The 17,450-nt window shown below is 44.1% G+C and overlaps 1 protein-coding gene across 6 annotated transcripts in view; it reads right to left on the bottom strand.

The window, feature by feature from the left end:
* ATP11C (ATPase phospholipid transporting 11C) overlaps nucleotides 1-17,450 on the bottom strand; it is a 166,853-nt gene that overhangs the window by 56,651 nt on the left and 92,752 nt on the right. For all 6 annotated transcript variants that reach the window (XM_040405866.1, XM_040405864.1, XM_040405867.1 and 3 more), the window contains exons 11-18: nucleotides 17,064-17,214; nucleotides 15,509-15,706; nucleotides 13,664-13,816; nucleotides 11,621-11,778; nucleotides 6,364-6,435; nucleotides 4,516-4,589; nucleotides 2,463-2,566; nucleotides 1,386-1,567 (exon numbers count right to left, since the gene is read on the bottom strand). In XM_040405866.1, the coding sequence (XP_040261800.1) occupies nucleotides 1,386-1,567; nucleotides 2,463-2,566; nucleotides 4,516-4,589; nucleotides 6,364-6,435; nucleotides 11,621-11,778; nucleotides 13,664-13,816; nucleotides 15,509-15,706; nucleotides 17,064-17,214 (1,092 nt within the window). The remainder of the gene's footprint in view (nucleotides 1-1,385; nucleotides 1,568-2,462; nucleotides 2,567-4,515; nucleotides 4,590-6,363; nucleotides 6,436-11,620; nucleotides 11,779-13,663; nucleotides 13,817-15,508; nucleotides 15,707-17,063; nucleotides 17,215-17,450) is intronic.

The following is a 17,450-nucleotide window of genomic DNA, read 5'->3' as shown; positions in this document are numbered from 1 at the left end:
TTGTCTTCCGGCATAGAGTTCCGTCGTCGGGGCTCTATGCCGGAAGAATCCTGATCAGGATTATCCTAATGCATTCTGAATGGAGAGAAATCCGTTCAGGATGCATCAGGATGTCTTCAGTTCCGGTACGGAACGTTTGTTGGCCGGAGAAAATACCGCAGCATGCTGCGCTTTTTGCTCCGGCCAAAAATCCGGAACACTTGCCGCAAGACCGGATCCGGAATTAATGCCCATTGGAAAGCATTGATCCGGATCCGGCCTTAAGCTAAACGTCGTTTCGGCGCATTGCCGGAGCCGACATTTAGCTTTTTCTGAATGGTTACCATGGCTGCCGGGACGCTAAAGTCCTGGCAGCCATGGTAAGTGTAGTGGGGAGCGGGGGAACAGTGTACTTACCGTCCGTGCGGCTCCCCGGGCGCTCCAGAGTGACGTCAGGGCGCCCCAAGCGCATGGATCCGCACGGACTGTAAGTATACCGCTCCCCTGCTCCCCGCTCCTACTATGGCAACCAGGACTTTAATAGCGTCCTGGGTGCCATAGTAACACTGAAAGCATTTGGAAGACGGCTCCGTCTTCAAATGCTTTCAGTACACTTGCGTTTTTCCGGATCCGGCAGGCACCTCCGGCAGCGGAAGTGCATGCCGGATCCCAACAACGCAAGTATGAAAGAGGCCTAACTGATGGCATTAGTAAGACTGATCAGGATCCTGATCAGTCTTAAAAATGCCTGATCAGTCGAAAAAATGCATTGAAATGCCGGATCCGTCTTTCCGGTGTCATCCGGCAAAAACGGATCCGTCATTTATTTTTTCACCTTTTTTTCAGTCTGCGCATGCGCATACCGGAAGAATGGATCCGGCACTAATACATTCCTATGGGAAAAAATGCCGGATCCGGCATTCAGGCAAGTCTTCAGTTTTTTTTAGCCGGAGATAAAACCATAGCATGCTACGGTTTTCTCTTTTGCCTGATCAGTCAAAACGACTGAACTGAAGACATCCTGATGCAAACTGAACAGATTACTCTCCATTCAGAATGCATGGGGACATACCTGATCAGTTCTTTTCCGGTATAGAGCCCCTGCGACGGAACTCTATGCCGGAAAAGAAAAACGCAAGTGTGAAAGTAGCCTTACTCTCCATTCAGAATGCATGGGGATAATCCTGATCAGTTCTTTTCCGGCATTGAGCCCTTTTGACGGAACTCAGTGCCGGAAAAGAAAACCGCTAGTGTGAAAGTACCCTTATTAGTGAATTTCCTGGTGACAGACTCTTTAAGGTATAAAAAAAAAAAAAAAACACAGAGGACACCGGCTATCTGCTGAACTTTCCAATAAAGTGTATGCAGTGTATTGCACTGTATGGTATGGAGCACAAGCCTCTGACCTGTCTTCTACAGCAGTAGCTCCAAGTAAGTGCATGCTGTCTTCTATATCATCAAATACTCGGGCCAGCTTCTCTTCCCGGTCTTGTAAAGCCATATTCGCCTCGTCCAGCTGTTTGTGCACTTTCTCATACTCCTCCATGCCCAGCTCCTTGTAGGCTACACAGAGAGTCCGGTATCCGTCCTGAAAGCATCACAAAACAAGTGTTGGTCAAGGGTAGAAGAACGGTCCTCGGCAAGAAGAATTTTGCATTAAATCTGCAGATTTGAAATTGCTTTGAAGAATATATTAGGAAATCACATGCAAACTAAATTAAAAAGAAACCAAATGATAGGAAATACTACTTTACAGCTGCCAAGATTTGGGTTCCCAGAAAGTGGTGTGATACACAACCCCCATCAATGAACAACTGGTATAAGGCGATAACCAGAATTGAACGCTTAGAAAAACTGAGATGGCAAAGGAAAGGGAACTTGGATCGTCATCTCTATTTGTTCAAAAAGGTTTTATGAACAATTACTTTTAACCTGTGATATCATAATAATAATAATGTCTCTGATGCCTAACTATTCTGCTTCCCCTTCCCTCCTTTTTCCCTTTGCTTCTTCCCTAACCATTAATGTCTGTAATATCTATAGACAATCTGTAAATTGTACCACTATACAGGACTATTATTGCTGTTTTTTTGTTAAACACAAAATTCTCCATCAAAATAAAATACTACTTTATGCAAAGTGCAGAACTTCCGGCAGGATACAGGCTGCTATGTACAGTTGTCTATATTCTGCCAATAGCAGAATATAACATTACTATCACTATTGCTGCAGGAAAGATTCTCTGCTGCTTTCCTGTGAATCAGACTGCCGCCTGCTGTTTATGGCTCCCTGTCTGTGTCTGACTACAGAAGGTCATGAAATATCCTGCAGTCAAAGGACGGGGAAGCAGCGCGTGTCTATACGTTTTCTCCAGGTAGATATAGGTCACGTGCTCTGTAATGAATGTGTGCTCGCCCCGTTACACCTATCATTTTTATGCGTCTTCCAGTGCGGACATGCAGAAGACAAAATGTCAAGCATACCAGAGCATTCTGCTCCACGTGAACCTTAATGCGCGCGACCTCTTCCCGCACCACTCTATTAAACACCGAAGAGTCAGCTCCTTTGCAGAAAAGGAAAATTTTGCCTGAAACAAAAGAAGAAGAAAAAAATCACCAATGTGACAGTAACCTGGAATGTGCCGCTGAGCCCTGGAGTAAGCAGAGCATTTAATGAGAGATCCCCATTGTAAACATAGCTAAATATGGAGCGGTGCGAGTGACCACCCCAAAGCTAATCATCATCACCCTCTCCTGTCCGTCTTCGTCTAGGACATGAGCAGGACACAGATTTAGCGTCCAAATGCTCGCTGGAAATCTTTTTATACATTCTTTCTTCATGAAACCAAGAATAATGCACAAACTGAACCCAACACATCTCCTATGAAGGCTTTTCCTAAGTAGTAAATGAATATTAAGGGCCTGGACGGAAAATTTTAAAGCCACAGACCACCAGGCGAATTCCTCTGATGCCCTAGAAAAATGTCTTCTACAACCAACCAACCAACCAGTTTTCCTCTTTCAGAATTAATTCGGAGAATGAAAGCAGCATCCTGATTGGTGGCCAAGGGGATTTTGGCCAGTTTTCCTTTATACTAGTTCTAATAAGTGTACCCTGTTATCCTTAGGGCTCATTCACACGACCGTATGAATGAGTTCACATCCGTTTTGCAATTTTGCGGAACGGGTGTGGACCCATTCATTTTAACGGGGCAAAAGATGCGGGAAGCACACGGCAGTTCCGTCCGCGGCCCCGCAAAAAAATATAGAGCATGTCCTATTTTTGTCCGCAATTGAGGACAAGAATAGGCATTTTCAATGATAGTGCCGGCCACGTGCGGTCCGCAAATTGCGGAACACACACACACGGGCTCGTATCGGTGTCTTGCGGATCCGCAAGGGATTGGCTCATCTTACACATTGATGGCACATCGCTGGGATATGCCATCCATGTCAGATAGCTACAAGGTCCCACCTCTGAGAACGGGGGCCCCCAAAGTAAAGGACAGCACACTGCACATGCGCGGTGTACTCCCTATACATCACTATGGGAGTATCAAAAATACCCGAGCAAGCGCACTCCACTATTTTCAGAAGTACCATAGTGGTGAATGGACACATGTGCAGCCTCCTCTCCAATCAACGCTATGGGACTGCAGGAAATAGCAGAACCAGCACTTAATGGAGAGTGGCCGCACTTCCCCTTCGCTTCAGAGGCCCCGTTCTGGAAATAGATAGGTGCGGGTCCCATCTGACATTGGTGGGCGTATCCTAGAGATATGCCATCAATGTCTGAGGTGAGACAACCCCTTTAATCCACTGGTCACTGCTTTCCATGGAAAAGTATGATATGGAGAACATATAGGTAACTGCAAGAAAACTCCAAACAAAGTAAAAAAATAAAAAAATTAAAAAAAACTTGGAAAAATATACCCTTAGGCCCCTTTCACACGAGAGAGCATCCGTCCTGACCTCCCAGCATTGACGGAGTTGCACAGCATTATATTGATTTGGGATGCTATGTAACCCTTACAGTTCTGGAATGTATTGAATAACACTGACAGCATTGGGTCAGTGTTATACAATACATTCCAGACCTCTAAGGGTTAAATAGCATCACAAATCAATATAACGCTATGTGACCCCGTCAGTGATGGGGGGGGGGGGGTCAGGACGGGTGCTCTCTCGTTGAATTCGCTCATGTGAAAAGGGCTTTAAGCACAGACTGATAGGGTTGGCCCGAACCTGTCAGCAAGCAGTTTAGTGCAATCTGCAGGCGGCATGTCATAGAGCAGACCGATATATAGTTTGGTGGGACTCTACTCTCACTGGACCAGAACCTGACTATTATGAGAGCCCTCTGTAATGATGGTCACGACTGTCATGAGATGTAAAGAAGACTGCTTCCGGTCATTGACCACAAGCAGTGATCTTAGTATATAATGAATAAGCTTTATTTACAGAAGACTGAATGACGCAGTTCACTAAATTGCACTTCTGTGTAAAGTATCACGTCGATTTCATTCCCCAGAACTACCTGTGTTCGTTCTGACAAGCACGCTCATTCGCCGTCTCACAGGATCAAAGTTCAGCACATGAAGAAGCTGGTAGCTGTGAAGAAAAACAGGGACATTTATATCAGAGGTGAACAAAACACCATAAAAATGTCAGTACAACAATTCATAGCTACACACACGTTCTCAGTTATGTGGATTTCTCACTTGCGATTTTCCCTTTTTATTTTTCACTTAACAGAGCCATAACTTTTTTATTTTTCCATTACAACAATACAACACTTGTATCGTTTTTATTGGATTTTAATACTGGCAAAAAAAATAAAAAACCTTGTTTTCTTTTCACTGCCATATTCTGACCCCTATAACTTTTTTGCAGTTCTGTGTACAGAGCTATATGAGGGTTCATTTGTTGTGGGTAATATGTACTTTTCAGTGTGTGTCACTTTGTGATCACTTTTTAGGACTTTTTGGGGGGGGAGGAGGTGAAGTGACAAAAAATGACAAATGGGCTATTTTTAAGTCATTCGCTGTATGGGATAAATATTGTTATATTTTAATAGTACGGGCGTTTTCCCACGCAGCGATGCCCGTGATGTGTATTCTTTTTATTAGTTATGCATTATTGTTTTGGGGAAAGGGGTGATTTGACCTTTTATATTTTTAAAAACTTTTTTTTTTTGTACTTTTTAAAACAAATCACCCTCTGTGACTATAACTGCCAATCATTAGATTGCCCATTATGTTCTGTTATGTCTATATAGCCACCATAGAACACTTAATTTACAATATACCAATACAGTGCTACCACCTGCTGGCCTGTATTGGCATATTCTAGTGCTGCCACCTGCTGCTTGAGGCTTCTGGCTATCACCGTAACATAACAGCTTCCCCGATCTCAGCCGGGAAACGCTGTTAAAGTTGCAAGAGAGCGCGGATCCCACTTCTAGACCACTCAGACGCCGTGGTCACATTTTACCATGGCATCTGAGGAGTTAAATGCATGCAATCAGCCGCAAACAGCACAAATCCGGTGGCTGTGGCGAAAGCGGTGATTTCTGCCGTACATGTACAGCAGAGGTCGCCAAGGAGTTGTGTCACGAAAATTATTCTACATTTTTCAAACTAACACCTGGATCTGAATAATTTTGTAACTGCATAGTCCCTGAGCTATTCAATAAAATGTATCTGTATAGCTCCACCTGCTGTTCGTTATTTTCCCTATTTCTTGTCCACCTTGATGAGGTGGTAGAACAAGCTCAGTTTAACATTTCAACTCTCACCAGCCGTATCTTCTGTTAGAAGCTGTGGCAATTACAGGGAAATAGCTGCAGCAGAAAGGACATGCCCCCTGAGTTGCCAGCCCGAAATAAATCTAGCAGAACAGTTGAAGCAATAAATGGGGAGGAGGGGTCTCTGGTTCCATGTGAGGTGCAGGGCTGGTTGAGAGTGTCATGTACTACATGATTTTCGATTTTGACATTGGTCATGGCATCAATGGCATATTGCTAGGATACACCGCCAACGGGGGTCTGACTAGGGTGATCCTGTTTATTTGTGAGAATGAAATGGAAACCAAGGGGAACTAAGAAAGCAATGCGTGCCTTCATCTAGTCAACTGCTAACCATGCAAACCAAGTAGAGTGGAGCTGAAGGCAGCAGCATTTATTTTCTACAAATACTGCAGTGACTTCTGCTTCAGTTCCTCTGTTAGTTCCTCTTGGTTTCCTCAATCATCCATCTAGTCATATCCATCCATGTACTTCCCTCTCTACCATCAGTCTCTCAGCAGCCACATGGATCTCTATACGTCTGCCTGCTTATGGGACAATAACCAAAAATGTACCAAAGCAAGTGGCCAATATACTTACACCTCCAGCTCATTGTTTTGGTTTTTCACCTTCATGAAATCATTTTCAGTCCCCATATAGGTGAATCCATACCTGAAAAGACAATAAATGCAATGTGATCCCAAGTAGAGACAGATCTTGGCCTTTAAATACTTAGAATGAAATCTCCCTTGAAGAGGACCTGTCACCGCTCCTGACTTGGCTATTTTAGCAACTACTTGCATTCCCAATGTAATAACAGTTCTGGAGCAGCTCTTTTTATGACTCTGTGTTCTGACATTCCTCTATTATTCCTGCTAGAAGTTACAAACGAATTGTCTTCAGTATTCAATGAAAATGGGTGAAGCTGATTGGAAGTGTGTCCCTGCACAGTCCCTATTGGATTATGTCAGACTGTGCAGGGACACTGCGCATGCAATTTATAAACTTCTAGTAGGAATAATGGAAGAATTGCACAACATAGAGCCATAAAAATAGATGTTTCAGACATTTCAGGAGAGGTGACGGCTCCTCTTTAAAAAGGAGTAGATGAGAAACTCTTCAAATAGTCACTGATGTAAAGTCATTTGTGGAAATGCTACATTTAGTAGTGCCCAATAATAACAACAGCGGGGACCTATACAGTACAGCCGAAGATGAAGAGGACCTTTATTGTACAGCCGAAGATGAAGAGGACCTTTATTGTACAGCCGAACATGAAGAGGACCTACACTGTACAGCCGAATATGAAGAGGACCTACACTGTACAGCCGAACATGAAGAGGACCTTTATTGTACAGCCGAACATGAAGAGGACCTTTATTGTACAGCCGAACATGAAGAGGACCTTTATTGTACAGCCGAACATGAAGAGGACCTTTATTGTACAGCCGAACATGAAGAGGACCTACACTGTACAGCCGAAGAGGACCTACACTGTACAGCCGAAGAGGACCTACACTGTACAGCCGAAGAGGACCTACACTGTACAGCCGAAGAGGACCTACACTGTACAGCCGAAGAGGACCTACACTGTACAGCCGAAGAGGACCTACACTGTACAGCCGAAGAGGACCTACACTGTACAGCCGAAGAGGACCTACACTGTACAGCCGAAGAGGACCTACACTGTACAGCCGAAGAGGACCTACACTGTACAGCCGAAGAGGACCTACACTGTACAGCCGAAGAGGACCTACACTGTACAGCCGAAGAGGACCTACACTGTACAGCCGAAGAGGACCTACACTGTACAGCCGAAGAGGACCTACACTGTACAGCCGAAGAGGACCTACACTGTACAGCCGAAGAGGACCTACACTGTACAGCCGAAGAGGACCTACACTGTACAGCCGAAGAGGACCTACACTGTACAGCCGAAGAGGACCTACACTGTACAGCTGAAGATGAAGAGGAGCTATAAATTCTACAGCCGAAAAAGACCTGCACTGTACAGCTGGAGATAAGGAGGAGCTATACTGTACAGCTTTGGTTATACCAAGACTATATACATTATATCTACAATTCCAGTATTTTCGGCATTATCAAATTAAGCTAGTGTGTGTGTAAAGCTGGCTATATGCAGCTGATAAACATAGACTAAGGCACCGTATGGTTTTATCAGTATTTGTGGTCCGCAAAAAAACGGATCCGCAAAAAATACAGATGACGTCCGTGTGCATTCCGTTTTTTGCGGAACAGAACAGCTGGCCCCTGATGGAACAGTACTATCTTTGTCCGTTATGTGGACAATAATAGGACATGTTCTATCTTTGAACGGAAAAACGGAAATACGTAAACAGAAAGCATACGGAATACCTTCCGTTTTTTTTTGCGGACCCATTGAAATAATTGGTTCCGTATACGGAATGCAAAAAATGGAACGGAAACAGGAAAAAAAACGTTTGTGTGCAAGAGGCCTAAACCTGATGATTTTGGTTGCCCCAACCAAACATCTGATGTGCAAGGAGGTAACCCAACTTCTCTTCTACTCACCTCTTGCAAGTGCTGAAGTCTGCCTCTACGCAAGTGCCCAGTGCCGCCCCCTCCTCTGTGACGCCAGAAGCTAGCCAAAACTCTGCCCGCCTGTTCATTCTGCGTCTCGCCGCAATCTGCCAGTCAACTGCGCAAGATTTTGTTGAGACGCAGGATGAGCAGACAGGTGGTGTTTTGGCTAGCTTCTGGCATCACAGAGGAGGGGGGGGGGGGGTCATGAAGGAAAAATAGGCAGAACTGGGCACTTGTGTAGAGGTGGACCTGGACTCTTCATGGAAACCAGCTTGGGCACTCGCAAGATGTGGGGTTCACCTCCAGCAAGCTTCAATTTTTTTCCTGACAACTACTAACCATAAAAAAGGTACAGTTATGATGATATTAAAGGAGTTTTGTACGTTATTTACAGAACCCCTTTAAACTGACCTAACATGCATTGCCATTTGTTAGATATGCCAGAAAGAGCTGGCAGATTCCATTTAAAGGGAACCTGTTGCATTGAATATTCGGTTCTCTCTGCAGGCAGCATGTTATACAGTAGGAAAAGCTATATATAGTTTTGTGGGAGAAATCCAGTAAAACATATACCGTAATTCACTGATGTATACTTAAAGCTCCTTTAGATCATAGGAGTCCATTGGGCGGTTTTTAGTATGTGATTATATCTGTATGCACACAAGGAAGGCTGTCATCACCGAGTAGCACTGACTGCAACTGGACTCCTTAGCCCAAAAATTCCAAGAAATATTTCCTTAAAAATATCCAACGTGTGCAGCTACTTCTGCTCTATAACATGATGCCTGGAGATCAGACTGAATTTTGAACGTGATGGGTCCCTTTAAAATGCTCCACCACCAAATCTTTAAGCAGAATACGGCTTATTACATCTTATAAACAAAGTATATAGCACCAAGTTTAAGCTGGACCCCAAAACTTGCATTTTAGGTTTACTGCCAGAAGATAATATACAATCTGTAATAGCTACTGGGATAGAGAGAATGTTATATCAGGCGAGGAAAACGTTAGCGGCAAAATGGATCCAGACAGTGCCCCCACTTATCTCAGAATATATAGCCAGATTAAATGTAGTGATTCGCCTTGAGAGGGGTGTCTATCAAAAAAGGAAATGTCTGTCTAAATTTGAGGCAATTTGGGGCAGTTGGATTGATAACTCTGGATGTTGTAGCCCTTGGTTAGCGCTTACAAGAAGCCTACTGAGTGCTCGTTGAGTACGTCAATGGAGGGGGTTGTATGTAAACCTGAGGTGTGATTCTGAGTATGAAAAAAGGTAAAAAGAGGTAACCCACAACTGGTAATGTATATGATGGATATATGTTGATAATTGCTGAAGACTGTTCTACATGTAAACAGGGTATGGTGCATGAGTTGCATAATAATACCGTATGGCTATATAGGTGACTGGGAATTGATGCGGATTGTTAATATAAGATTTATCAGTATGGTGCCGGCGCTCCAGGAATGTGGAGCTGAAGAGAAACCACCATGATTGTGTCCTGCTCTTGAGGGGTCTAGGTGGGGGGTGGGATTGTAGAGTTACTTGTTGATGGATGGGTACGGGTTAATGTTAAAATTGCATATTCCATTTGATTCTATGCATAGATATAGGTCATGTCTTTTATAGTCATATGGTGTGTATTGTATATACTATATATGATTGATATTGTACATGCCCATTATTTGTAAACAATGTCTTATTGATGCTTGAGAAAGACAAAAAACTGATAATAAAAATGTATCTGATTAAAAAGAATACGGCTTGCTTAAAAGTCCACCTTCTGCAGTCTGGACCAGGATATGAAACGTGTGATGTTCTCACAAATCAACAGAAGGGGGAGCTAAAAGACCCAAATGATGCCGACACCATGCGGCATCTCCTCACATGAACTGTAGTGACCAGAGGTGGAAGAGCAGCGTCTGAGCGCTGGATTGTGCAAGCGGACAGCTGTTCCTGATACAACACTTGTGAGGTCTGCTGACCGAGCAGGAAGCGCTGATCAACATCACAGCTGCCCTCGGCAACATACAAGACTGGCTGCACTGCGTGGAGGACAGGGTGGAGAAAAATCCATGATTTAAAAAAAAAAAAAAGGATTTTAATCCATTCACAATGTCATGCTCTTCCAGAGGTTTTTGTAAGATTATTGGGCAGTTTCTCTGCCTACAAGATATTATCGCAGATGCTTGGTTTACTTTTGCAGTTCTCAAAACTACTCAGATATTATTACAGATAACCAACTCCTTTTAAAGGGACGGTCTGAGATCTCTTTATTGATGACTTATCCTCCATACAGGACATCAGTATCCGATTGGGACCCCCGCCGATAAACTGTTTCAGAAGGCACCGGCACTCACACTAGCGCACTGGGGTCTTCTCCAGCTTTCCCTAGGCCATGTGACGTCATGTTTAGTGTTGAGCGAATCGGGTTTTGATCGCTGTATCCGAACCCGATTAATTTCAAATCTTCGATAACAATATAGCCTCGTCCTACCGTAAAATGTATGGGCTTTGCGGAGGTCTTTGCAAACTTGCGGCAAACATCACGAGACTTGCTTTGTCTCGGGTCTATGACGTGACACTTTGTTTATTCGCATAAATTACAGTGTCAAAATTATTGGAAGCTTAACTCGGCTTCGTTAATGAGGCAGGAAGCAGAGTTCAGCTTCGGATTTTAGCACTTTGTCGTGCAAGTTCGCAAAGACCTCCGCGGAGCCCATAAATTTGATGGTAGGACGGAGGCTATATTGTTAACGAAGTTTACAAACAAATCGGGTTCAGATACAGCGATCCAAACCAAATTCTCTCAACACTAGTAACGTTCATCCGTCACGTGGCGTAGGCGCAGTATATATCTGATCAAAAGGGGTCCGACTCCTGGCCTCCCTGGCGATTCGTTTGAAGGTGCCAGGTAGCCTGGACAAGCGGCCTCTTCATAGTATACCAAGCACAGCACTGTACATTGACTCGCAGTTATGTTTGGTACAGCAGCTCAATCCTATTTGCTTGAGAGGGACTGAGCTGCAGAAAAGCCATGAGACCAATGAATGTGACGTCGCAGGCTGAGGAAGAGGTTGCAGCGCCCTCCACTGCACCATGGCCCCCTCCAACGAAGTGTCGGGATTTAGACTTCCCATTGATCAGGTATTGATGACCTATGAAGAAGTAGAGTGTTCTGTGGTGTACTGTAGGGGGATCTGACACTGCTTGACCCAAAGAGGTGTTTGGTATAAAGGCATTAAGAGACAGCGAATGTAAAGCAATTTGTAGAAAATATATATTTGTGCTCACTTTTTGGCTCCAGTCAATAAAGCGATTTCATCGGGAGAAGAAGAGACGTAGGAGCATTTGCTCTCGGATGATGCAATGGGTCCGTCAGTCTGACACTCTTCTTTCATCTGGACGGTATGGCACAGACAGAGCGCCCGCAGGAACAGCTCCTCTCTATCCTAGAAGACATCAACAATATCAATAGAAGGCTGGTTTCTGTATCCAGATGAAAGATGGAAGTCTATGGGAATTAGAAAAACAGTACAAACATGTATATCCGTAGCAGTGGGTTTTTTCGGGTGTCAGTATCACAGCATGTTCTGGATGTGATTTTTTTTCGGTTCATTTGCTGGCATTTTTAATCCATAGACAGGAATTGTTTTTTTGCCCATGTTTGAAAAAACATGCAATCAATGTATGTTGCGTTTTAGGGTAGTTATTTATTTTTTGCTATGGCATTTTTAAGAGAGATCTACAGAGAAAATTTCATTAAGGGGGGGGGGGGGATAGATTCCGGTTTAAAAACACAAGGCTTGAAAAAAAAGCAACAAAAACGCATGCACTAAAATACACAGGCGTTCTCTCGAGTCTTTTTAGGACCAAAAATTTTTTACGTCTGCCTCAGCACCCTTGCAGATCAGCTGTTTCAATAGGCCTCACCGCTCACTCAAATGAACGGGATTGCACAGCCGCTACGGTTATGGCAGGTTTACACGGCCCGACTGTCGGGCAGATTATCGGGGACGAATGTTCCTAAGAATGCTTGTTCCCAATAATCTGCCAGTTTAAAGGTGCAGCTGATCACCTGATGAACGAGCAAAACGCTCATTCATCGGGTGAAATGATCGCTGGTGCAGGCAGCTAAATGATCATTTCTGGGCAGCAGATTGTGCGGTCTAAACAGCGATCTGCTGCCCAGAAACAATGCAGCGGTATGAGGATGATAGCAGTAGCAATCGCTTGATCTCCTACTGTGGAGGTGATCGTTGTATGTAAATGCAGCGCTTCACCCCCACTGAACAAGCAGCCGGTTGTGGGGAAGGAACACTTGGTTCCCGATAATTGGCTGCTCCTCGGAGCCTGTAGTATGAAGCTGTGCCTGGTAAACAATGAGGGGGACTCAAAATCTCTTTTTGCTCTCTGTGAACGGAACCATTCTTGACTACAACCAGTGGCTGGAAACTTGTCCTGACCAAGAGGGATCTCTGACGAGCTGCAATGAGCCGTGCCCCTGTGCTACTGGAAAAAATAAATCATTGACTTTAACCCTAAGGCCTCTTTCACACTTTATTTTCCCCACGCATCATTTCTGCGTTGCGTGAGAATCGCAGCATGTTCTATATTCTGTGTTTTTCACGCAGCTCTGGCCCCATAGAAGTGAATGGGGCTTCAGTGAAAAATGCATCACATCTGCAAGCAAGTCCGGATGCGATGCGTTTTTCACTGTTCGTTGCTAAGAGATATTGTTTGTAAACCTTCCGTTTTTTTATCACGCGCGTGAAAAATGCATCAAAACGCATTGCACCCGCGTGGAAAATACGAAACAACTGAACGCAATCGCAGTCAAAACTGACTAAACTTGCTTGCACAATGGCGCGATTTTCACTGAACGCATCCGGACCTAATCCGTCACGCTCATGTGAAAGAGGCCTAAGAAGCCAATATTTTGTTTCCAGGAGTCAGCGGCGTCCATCTTGCTCCTTTTCATGCACTGGAATCCAAACTACTAAATCAGCTTCCAGGACGGAGGTATGTGGAAGACCGGCATTGGGTAGACATCTGGTGTTGGTCTCAAGTAACAGTAGAAAATGGCCTTTGGCTTACAGAATATTGTGCTACATGCAGGATCTGGATCCTTTAGGTTTAATGTCATCATGAGATATCGCAGGGGCTGCTGGGAGTCAATAGTGGGGGACTGGACTCACAAACCAAACTGGTGAGATTGCACGAGAAGGGCACCATGCTAGATACTGGTGCGTACACGGAGCAGTGAGTGTGAAATGGGCCTTAAAGGTCAACTGTGGCAACAAAACCATACTAGATTGTAAAGCTGAAGACCTGTACCTTAGAAGCTTTTCCATAGAATCCAGCAGGCCCATCGGTTACAGACAGTCCATCTCCAGTCTCCTTGTATTTGTAGCCATCTATGCAGCATTCAATAAACTCCATTGAGTTTTCTGTCAGCGTGCCAGTCTTGTCAGTGAACACGTACTCCACCTACGCAAACAATTACAAAGTTGTGGGTTGTAGGGTTAATTATCGGCTGTATGGTCACTATAGGGAGTGTTGAAATATTTATTTCTCTATGGTAAATCTGTCAGTGAATATTTTATTATAAAATGCACTATATGTGTGCAAAGAGCTTCTTCTTTACCATCTTAATGTTGGCAGTAAGACAACTGGCTGCAAAAGGAGCCTCCCCTTCAGCTGTATCTACTGTAGGACACATTGGTAAACCCCTCCGCCTTACTAAGCCTCAACCAGAAAATAAGCAGGAAATTAACCCAATGTTCTCAGCAGGATTTCTTTTAGGACTCATGAACACAAACTTATTTTTTTCCGTGTCCATTTTGTTGGGGCCCCGTATGCGGAACCATTCTCCGTATGTCCGTTCTGCAAACAATAGAACATGTCCTATTATTGTCCGCATTACGGACAAGGATAGGACTGTTCTATTAGGGGCCAGCTGTTCCGTTCCGCAAATTACGGCATGCACACGGCCGGTATCTGTGTTTTACGGACCGCAAAACGGTCATGTGCATGAGCACTAAGATTGTTGCCAGAAGATAATTTAAGTAAAAACAGCAAGGACAGTTTTATCTCTTGTTCACAATTATCATTCAGGTCTATGTTTAATGATTCTTTGAAAGAAACTTTCCGCCCAAGGCTTTTAGGTTATGTTCTCTAGATATGCTACAAAACTCTCCTGGTGGAGGGAAGGTCAATGGGACCCTTACAGATCCTGGCAACAGGGTGTCTGCTCCTCGTTCTAGGTGGAGAAGTGGCTGCCTATGCATAGTTACTTTCCGCTGAGGTGAAAAATATACCCAAACAGCAGAACGTGCACACTCTAGTATTGCTTTTAACTTTAATAGGTAAGGACTGTGCAAGCTGAGCCACTTCTCCACCATGATCTAGACCAACCTTCCCTGGGGTCCCAGCAGTCAGACATTAACGGCATAAACAATCTATACACGTCAACAGTACAGGCTCACAGGTAATTGTACAGCCAGATTTTGGACTTTACTACAGTGCAATGGATCGCTGTAACATCTTTTTACAGCAATGTCACACAGGGAGACCCCTTTGGCTGGTCCCTGGGATACTTTCAGTGACCACAGCTGTCTAATGACAGCACAGTCACAGAGATCTGCAGCATCACGGGGCACCAGCAGATCGGAAGGCAACCCGACACCTTTATACACCGGGTTACAGATAAAAGCTTACCGCCACGACATACCTAAAATGGTTAAGAAATAAGCAGGAAAACAACATTTTTGGGGGGAGATTTGTGTTGTGCATGCCATTCTTAATATGTCCTCCACTGGTGTAAAATGTGTCACAATTACTAAAAGGCACACATCTATTAATAATTGTGGCGCACGTTGGGCCGCCGTACACCAGAACTGAAATCTACTTTAGCCAGGAGACGGAGTAGAATTCTAGTGCAATGCACGTCAGTTTAATAGCACACGTATGGTTAAATAAGTTGGGCAGCAGAGGTCCTTCCCGCGCCCTGCCTCCCCCTGCACACTTGGAAAAAAGGCGAGGGGTGTTGGATAACGTTAAAAACTAAATCTTTAACTTCTACATTTTTTACTTTTCTACACTAGAAGACTGATGTACAGCTATAACCAATGTCCCTCTTTATGTTTTATAGTTTATGTAATACCCAAAACTTTGGCCTACCTGCCCAAGCTCCTCATTAAGGTCAGAAGTGTTCACCAGTGCTCCCTCCTTTATTTCCTCATCATACATCTCCTTGTCCCATGAAATGAAGAAGGATCCTAAGAACTTTTGCATTTCCACAGTGACGTACATGGACACAGGGATGATGAAGTTGAAAAGAACCATAAAGGAAAGGAAATCTGTAAAGATCTTTAATATCTGTAACCAAGAGGGAAAGAAAAAACAGTAACCAGCACTGAATCACGTTATATGGAGATGCAAGACAAGACGTTCATAGAGTTTCAGGTCAGCTGCACATTGAGAACTTCTTTTTCTTCTTAGTTTGGCATTTCTAGTTACCCTTCTTCTTAACATTCGTTTAAAAGGGTAACCAGAAAAAGCCCAGAAAGATATATAGCTCTTGAATTTTCATGTGGGCTTTTTTCCTAGAAGTGCTTAACACTGGGTGACAATGTAAAAACCAACTCTACGGCAGAAAAATGGCTTCAGTCTCAGCTCTCCAAACCTGCCTAGTCACCACATCCTTTCTCTGCCCCTTATTTGTTATGTTGGTGGTCACAAAAACTGGTAAGACACACAGATATATACTGGAATAAATAGCAATTTAATTAGAGAGTCTAGGGTCCCTGCTGTTTCGGAGATATATGGAGGTCTTCAAGTGGGTGTTTATTTTGCTGTACGGGTTTCAAAGCAACTAGGCCACCACTGCCCGGGATCTGAACAGTCAGCGGTGGTGAAAGAGCTGCCATATAAAGAACCCAATGGATGTCAGAAATGGCGGAGATCAGTAGAGTATGACTTTTGAATGAGATGACAGCCTTATCTCTGGACAAACACAGTATTTTAGGCTTTAATAACTTTCTTCCAATATAAAGTCCATGTTAAAAAAGCATTACTTAAAAGGGGTTCTGCACTTTGTTTTAACTGATGATCTATCCTCTGGATAGATCATCAGCTTCTGATCGGCGGGGGTCCGACACCCGGGACCCCAGCCGATCAGCTGTTTGAGAAGGCAGCGGCGCTCCAGTAGCGCCGCGGCCTTCTCACCGTTTACCGCTGGCCCACTGACGTCACGACTAGTATCAACTAGCGTGGGCGGGGCTAAGCTCCATTCAAGTGAACAGAGCGTAGCCCCGCCCACACCACTTGATACTAGTCGTGACGTCAGTGGGCCGGCAGTAAACAGTGAGAAGGCCGCGGCGCTACAGGTGTTGGACCCCCGCCGATCAAATGCTGATGATCTATCCAGAGGATAGATCATCAGTTAAAACAAAGTGCAGAACCCCTTTAAGGAGGACTGTTTACATATAGGTACAAGAAGTCTGAAAATGGAGAAGAACTATCCAGCGGATCCTGAGGACTTGTATAACTCTTGACTGTTAGGAATAAGTACAGAGCTTACACAGTATCATCACAAAACTGTTTAAACAGTATTTCCAAGCAGGTACTTGAAAGCATATACAAATGCAGGGAAAGGACTCGGAACGGAGGGCCCCATCCTACCCTCGACTGAATACCATCCAGACTGATAGCACAGAGACCACATCAATGATACCTTGAATGACTCCTTCTCCTTGCGAGTCTTCTCATTGTACCAGGGCTCGTCGTTGGCAGGATTGCTCTGCCATACGTACTTCAATGTGGTACAGATGGAAGCTTTGGAGACCAGGATGAACAGATACACTACTAAAAAGGCATTAATTGATCTGAATTGAAAAAAACAAAAGAAAAAGCAATTATTAAAGTGTATAAAATATATTGCTTTAGGTGACTTTTTAGGATAAGCAGCCATGTGTGTATATGAAGAATAACACTATAACTTCTCACGATGTGACTCCTATCCTGCACTTTCACCAAATTTCTAATTGTCAGTTTTCTCTAAGCTAGTGGACAGAGACTAGATGAGGTGATACGATGTCTCCCATATACAGCACGCAAAGAG

The sequence above is a fragment of the Bufo bufo genome, chromosome 8 (genome assembly GCF_905171765.1).
Source record: "Bufo bufo chromosome 8, aBufBuf1.1, whole genome shotgun sequence".
In the NCBI taxonomy this organism is placed as follows: domain Eukaryota; kingdom Metazoa; phylum Chordata; class Amphibia; order Anura; family Bufonidae; genus Bufo; species Bufo bufo.
The sequence above is the reverse complement of the archived record's forward strand: the minus strand, read 5'-3'. Positions and strand labels throughout refer to the sequence as shown.